Source organism: Etheostoma cragini, chromosome 19 (assembly GCF_013103735.1).
Source record: "Etheostoma cragini isolate CJK2018 chromosome 19, CSU_Ecrag_1.0, whole genome shotgun sequence".
NCBI lineage: Eukaryota > Metazoa > Chordata > Actinopteri > Perciformes > Percidae > Etheostoma > Etheostoma cragini.
This window is the reverse complement of record NC_048425.1, coordinates 12,281,129-12,288,305: the sequence shown is the minus strand read 5'-3', so window position 1 is coordinate 12,288,305 and position 7,177 is coordinate 12,281,129. Positions and strand designations below refer to the sequence as shown.

The window sequence follows — 7,177 nt, the reverse complement described above, 5'->3', positions numbered from 1 at the left end:
CATGTTTGGGTCTAATATACAGTGAATGCATGTTCAGCTATCCAGAGGAAACATATTCCAAATATCAAGGCCTCTGAAAGCCCCAAATTATTCATTAGTTAAAAGAAAATGACAGTTAAATGAATCAGAAAGAAAAAAAGTTTTACCTGAGATACAACTTGAAAAGCTTTAAACTATGTACATACAACATTTGATTCATGTCCTTGATTACTAAAATATGTTTTAAATGTTTGTTTAATCCAAGATCATTGCTGTTATGAATATGCCGTCTGGCTTACGAGATCCATTTAGGTAGGGCACTGTGGCTGTATCTGGTGATTAGCATTGCTTAAAAGAAATTACCAAGTCAAGAGTGCTTTTCCCACTACTATGCTAATGTTAAGATGGCAGCTGGACTATACTCCGGCCCTTACACAGTGCTATGGGGACAGATCTGGTAATGCAAGACCACAAGGAGACGGAGGTCAATTTTTCTTTGAAGTTCGTTAAAAAAGTAGCGCTCATTTTCCTGTTCAAGATCTGTGTTTAAGAAATGCCTAAACTGTACAACATCTTTAAAACCTTCAAAAAAAAACACAAAAGAAAGAGAGGGCTCACATAATAAAAAAGGAAACAAAGATAAACTATAGGAATATAAATAATAAAAGGATCTGTGGGGGTGTTAAAATGGCTTCACGAGGAGCCAGGGAGTGAGCATTCACCTCCGACTCACTCTCTTTAAATATCAGCGAGCAGATCCTCCACGGCGACAGTTGTCAGGTCGGAGTAGAAGTTGCCCTCGTTGTCTCCGCCTCCGAACACCAGCAGGCGTCTGCTGACCGAGCCTGCGTCCATATCCACGTCTTCTTCATCCTCCCTTGAGAAACTGTGGTGACCGTCTGTCTCCATGGTGATGATGGAGTGCCCCGCCCTGGGGACGGAGAGCTGAGGGAGCGTCATCTCCGTCCAGCTGTTGGTGTCTGAACCCAAGAAACAAAGAAAAAAAGGGATGAGTTTAATACTGTAAAATGTATAATGTAACAAGTATAACAATTTTCATCCTTTGTTGTAATTAGAGCTGCAATGAATGAGTTGATTAATTGATAAGACAATCAGCATTTTGGACTTTCTTTTGCTTAAAATAAGGGACAACTCCTAGATGTACTTTAATATATTTATGTTAACCAATACTTCAAAGAGTCAACAAGACTTTATCCCGATTTGTAAGTGTGTATGTGTGTGTGTGTAATTGTGAGCTGCCTCTGACCTATATCAAAGATGAAGGTGTCACTGAGAGCGTTGTTTCCGTTGTAACCTCCGTGGATCAAGAACTTTGTATCTGAGAGCACAGCACTGCCATGCCAGCTGGAACACACAGACACACACACACACACACTTTAAATAACACAGAACAGCCCTGCAAAGTACTGAGGAAGAATATCCAGACCAGATTAAGCTGGGTGTGTTTGGGTGTTTAGTTGTGTACCTTCGTGGAGAGGGGGCCTTGCCAGTTGTTTTCACGGCAGAAAACTCCATCAGACCTAAGAAGCACATTATTTTATGTTAATAATGCATGCAGTATGTTTTAAAACTCTATCCAGATATGTGCCTCGAGTGTGTGTGTGTACAGTTGGTGTGTGCTTTACCGAGGTCCAACATGTACATGTCATTGTAGCAGACAGGAGTGTCCCATCCACCAAATACGTAGATCTTCCTCTCCTGCATCACACATGCAGAGTGGCTGGAAGTGAAACAGAGAGGGAGGACATAACCGGAAGAAAATTAAATGAATACATGTGTGTGAGAAAAGGACTGGCAGCCAGACATGCTGAGAGGACATTTGGACCAAACCGTCTTACCCTGAGCGGGGGGACGGCTTGTCGCCAGTGACAATAGGCTGATACCAGATGGAAAGGTGGGGATCGAAGATATACAGCGAGTCACTGCAGCCGTCCGGCTCTGGGTTTGGACAAGGAAACACTCCTCCGAGCACAAACAGCTCCCCCCGAAACAGACTGCAGCTGTGGTAGGCCAGAGGAGGGACCTTGCCTTGAGCCTGGAGGAGACAACAGAGGAAAGGAGGACATGAAGAAAGAGCACAAGCAGCAAAAATGGGATTGGGGGGGGTTAAAACAAGCAAAACACACACCTCCACCATGGTCCACTTCCAGCTCTGTGTGTCAAGGATGTGAACGTCGTTGAACCACTTCTTGTTCTTAGAGCCTCCGAACACAAAGATCCGCTGTGAGTCCGGGTCGTGGACGGCTGTGTGGCCGATCCTGGCCTCGGGGGTTGGACCCTCCGCCAGAGTCTCCGCTGCAACCCAGGACATGTCCTCTGTTGGACACAGATGAGAACACTCTGAAGTGACTCCACCAATGTTAACACATGTCTCACAGTAGCCTTGTATGATAGGGGTGTGATAAAAATCGTGCACCCTTGTTATATGAAAATGTTTGTTGTTTATGACTGACAGACCTGTGCAGAGCTTCCACATGGGATCTTTGCAGAACTGCATCCTGGACCCCTGGCCTCCAATTAGAATAGCTGTCAGAGCATCGATGGGACACAGGGTCTGTCCCCAGCGACCTGACGGGCTGACCAATGGCGCTGCAGGATAACCAGAGATTTGTTGTTAATGTCTCACAAACACACAACCTCTGGATAGATGTTTAAATGTCAACACAAGCCCAAAATCAAATAAAGTTGAAACATTTCAGAGACCTCTAACCACGAGTTCACATCAGATGCAAGGCACGGTGTTGACTTTATATATTGATTCTGCCCAACAAGGCCTTATATGTAGATATATGCCCATAGGGAAGACCAGTAATAGGCAAATGAAGCTTTGGTGAAGCACTGAACCACTTAGAGGAATAGTTTTGAAAATGGGTTCATTACTAGAAGCTTCAGTAACAGCAACCTCGCCTGGTGAAGTGCCAAGGCTGGTATTTTTTTCCCACACTTTTTGGACTGAGCCCGCTTCTGTTTCTCTCACAGCTGCTCCACATTTAGAGAAGTTTATGTTAAGCGAGTACAAAAAAGTGAGGGTACACATTTTTCGCGATTCATCCAGTATCCAGTGGGTCTTCAGATCTTTCCGGCGGTGGAGAAGTCATGTACCGCTGTACCTCCACTGTAGCTTCAGAGAATGAAGCAGTAGCTGCTTCGGACGTCATATGTCACATGATTTTCCCATACCAAAGCAGCCTTCGGAGCAGCGGTTCAAATAGAATTGTAGTTAATGGTTTTAAGCACACATCGAAGCTTCAGTGTCAGACCGCCATCACTAGTAAAGACTGAAGCCCTCAATTAAGCATAATAGATATTAAAAAGGTGCTGGGAGGTGGGTTTGGCACACAGCCACGTGTCCAAAGGTAATAATGTTAAGCTTAGTGTCTCCTAGTTCCAGTTTCATGTATGAAAGATAAATATGACAGTAAAATTGAGCTTTGAACTGTTGCCAAATAGGTAAATGAGGGTATTTTCCGACAGTGTCCAGGTTGTTAATACCTGGGTGCACCATGGTCTGTCCAACAGACCATGGTGCACCGAGGTGAACTGTGAACAGAACCTCAGGTGGACAATCTGCATCAATGTATTAGAAAAGTGAATAAATACTACAAGCAAATATAAAAAACAAACTAAAAATGGATGTAAGCACAAACTCACTGGTCTGTGTGGGAGTCTTGGCCTGCTTACTCTTCGTCCTGGCTGCACTCTGAGGAGGCGTTCTTCCCACAATCCCCAGCGCCTGTCCTGCTCCATTAGCTGTGGAACAGAGAAAGTAAAGGAGATGCGATAGAAGAGCACACAAGGAAATGCTTTACTCCTCCACACCAGGCCACAGGAGCGTCTTTAGCATTTTCATTAGCAATACCACTGTGGCTCACACAGGCATGAATACGGTTTTCTTTACAAACAACTATCTGTTGCAAATGTAAACACACAGGCATTAAGACAACTTTTTATTTGTATTCCATCCTTAAAAATCATTTATATTATGTAGCATTAAAGATGAGTTTTGACTGAATTTGTAAACAGTTATGGGAAGTCATGATTTGACATCAGGACACTTATCAACAACATTAGCATCATATTATAATTCTCCTTCCACAGCAGGATATATCTCTCACCTGTTCCCTTCATCTTTGCTGCGTCTGCTCCGCTGCTGACCAGCTTCTGGCCACCCTTGGTTTGACCTGTGGCCTTTCGTACAGGTGTGGGCTTCTCCACGCTGCCATTTGGACACACATTCTCCTGTTCCCCACCCTTCGTCACCTTATTCTCGTCCCTGTCTTCCTTCGACACTCGCTCTCTCTTCCTCTTGCCGTTGAGTTCCCGGGCTGCAAGGGGAGCCACGGCGTCCTGGGACGGTCAACAATTAATTTATTATTTAGCACTTAACACACTTTAAGACTTATTGTTCAAAATATAATTCCAAGAGGAAACTGGAATAGAGAGGTGAGCTGTGAGAGGGACTGGGCCAAATGTAGGAAAAAATACAAAAGTAAGTAAACACTTACAGAAGTGGCTTTGACAAGTGTTAAGTATAATAAATTTAGTTTTAAGATACGACTGTCTGAATTGGTACCACTATCTACAGCCAATGCACCATCCGTAAAACTAATATCTCATGTAGCATTTCATTTATTTTTTTATCTCTAACAATCATGAATGTTGAAAGACAAAACAAAATTTTAAAACCATAAATAAAACACAACCAATCAGAAGTTAAAGGATTAGTTTGAGAAGGAGCAGGAAGCAAACAGCTTATTTGGTCCCGCCCTTATTCCACTAAATAACAAATAAATATGCAAATACAGCATACAATCTTTCAGGTCTTACAATAACTAACAAGAAAAACAACAATACTGTTAAATTACAATTCCGTTCCCATCTTTCAGTCTATTATTTTCTGTATTGGTCACGTATTGATTTCTTTAATCTATTATATCATGGCTCTGTTTGATGTCACTGTTCAGTCCATTTCATAAAGTGAGCCCACACCATGAAACACATATGCTTTTAATCTCAGTTTGCAAGAGAGGTTGTTTGAACATACATAGTCCTCTAAGATGATATCCCCCAGCATTAAACGTGATGATGATTTTTATTGAACTGGTACACAGTCACAGGAAGTCATGGACAATTATCAATTACCAGCTCTTGATGTGTGATTTAGCTGTCCAAATGACGGATTTCTAGTATTATAAAGTACATAATTAACACAGATTACCTTTGGTGTGTATTCCTTTACAGACAGGAGTTCCGTCTCTGACCGATCTGCTTTTACCTGACACAGAAAAAACACAGTTATCCATAACTGACTCCTTGTGTGGGAACACACTTGCAGATCTTATTTTATTAATAGTCGAGACTCAAACGTGTCTACCATCATACATCAATAATGTCATCTTACCCCCAAAACCCTCACCCCACTCATGGCTTAGGTATTAGCAATAAACCAAATAACCACTTCTTAAAGCTGTTTGTTTGGCGACTCCTGGTACGCCATTTAGTCCCGAGTCTTACTCAATACTTACCAGGTTTCCTCCTTCCAGAGTGACGTTGAGTATGACGCTGTCTGTCCAGGTCTCCTCTTCCCACTGCTCCCATGACAGGCACCTGCAGGTCAGAGGATGTCCGGGTTGGTTACTCAATAAATCATTTAGATTTGGATTTGGTGACAGTGGGAGACGGTATATTATTTAACTATACTTGTTATATGGAGTCAGTTTTCCGATTGTGATGGGGAACCGGTCAGCATCGTTGAGCTCCGCGTTGACGCAGATCCGTTCCCCCCACGGCCCACGGCTGAACAGCACCACCTGGTGGACACTCGGGGGAACTGCAACAGACATCTTACTCGAACCCTCAGCACTGACGGGGGGAAGCAAAGAAATAAGGGAATATTGGTACCTCTTGCTATCCAGAAATACTAGGTTAGTGCAGGAAAAGTAGGTATTGGCATGTGAGAAGAACGTCATCCTTCCGTTAACACTGCTGATTTAAAGAGGCGTCAATGGGACCAACACATAGCTGGCTAAAGGTTTAGCTAGCCTACAACATGGGCTGGTGACAACTGCCTGCCAAACCCGTAACGTTACTTAACAGCAATCGAGCTGCGGTTCAGTTAGCTACATTCACTATAAGGCTCACATAAATAATGAACCAAGGTAAGAAACTAGTTAACGTCACTGTAAAGTAATCGTTAACTGTTGCGTTAACGTTACCTCAGCAGCCTTTGAGGGGGGCAGTTTACTCCGAAAACCGCATATATTCCGAAATCTTCCATCTTTGTGTTGTCTTCCAGCAAAGCCGTTTATTGTCACAACGTTTTGCTATGCAAATTTTATTTTGACATAATTTTAAATATCAAAACAACAATATCTTGTCTATCTCCCTCTGTTCGACATCTCCCGCCACAGCTTATGTGTACAATTTCTAAACTCCGCGCGAGTTCTTGGTATAAGAGTATGAGCGCGTGTTTTGGGGTTGAGAATATCTGTACGGCCGGAGTCTGCACTGTAAAACATAGAAGAGAACCAGAGCTCCGCCCATGCAGTACAGGCTGACACGACATCGAACACACTTCAAGCTGCAACCAGCTCAGAAGCCAATCACAGGCCTTCATTCAGCACCGCCGACAGACGTAACAAAAGCTGCGTTCAGGAGCATGTCACCACTTTTTAAACCCTATGCATCATCTTAACTGCACTCCTATTCGTTATTCTTTTATTATGTTTTATCCAATTTTGGCTTATTTTAATTTAATCTATTCTTTTAAAAGTATACATCTATGTATAGTTCCTTGTTTCTTGTCCTATTATGTATATTATTTCTTATGTAGATCACATTTTCTTGTTGCAAAGAAAAAAGAAAAAAGCAATATCAAACGGCAGTATCATTGATTGGGATGGTTTACAACACATAATCAAGAAAGGGTTTCCAATCTTACAATCTATAATTAAATGTTAAAGGTCTGCTTCTTTTTTTGGTGGGAGGGTCGCTGGTTCAAGTCCCCGTTTGGCCCAAAGTACGGAGTGTGGACTAGTAGCTGGAGAGAGGCCAGTTCACCTCCTGGGCACTGCCAAGGTGCTCTTGAGCAAGGCCCCGAACCCCCCCTCAGCCACTCAGGGCGCTGGTCCAGCATCTTTCCATTAATGCATGTATATGTGTGTTGTAATTTCCCCAT

The 7,177-nt window shown here is 42.9% G+C and overlaps 1 protein-coding gene across 1 annotated transcript; it reads right to left on the bottom strand.

Moving 5' to 3' along the window:
* Nucleotides 1-542: 542 nt before the first annotated feature.
* krcp (kelch repeat-containing protein) lies at nucleotides 543-6,461 on the bottom strand. Its single transcript, XM_034856510.1, has 13 exons — nucleotides 6,216-6,461; nucleotides 5,701-5,862; nucleotides 5,526-5,607; nucleotides 5,219-5,275; nucleotides 4,116-4,347; nucleotides 3,652-3,750; nucleotides 2,458-2,589; nucleotides 2,129-2,316; nucleotides 1,839-2,035; nucleotides 1,626-1,720; nucleotides 1,466-1,520; nucleotides 1,247-1,344; nucleotides 543-959 (listed from the first exon to the last, which is right to left on the bottom strand). The coding sequence occupies exons 1-13, from the start codon at nucleotides 6,275-6,277 to the stop codon at nucleotides 718-720; spliced, it is 1,701 nt and encodes a 566-aa protein (XP_034712401.1). The 5' UTR covers nucleotides 6,278-6,461; the 3' UTR covers nucleotides 543-717.
* Between the last annotated feature and the right edge of the window lie 716 nt (nucleotides 6,462-7,177).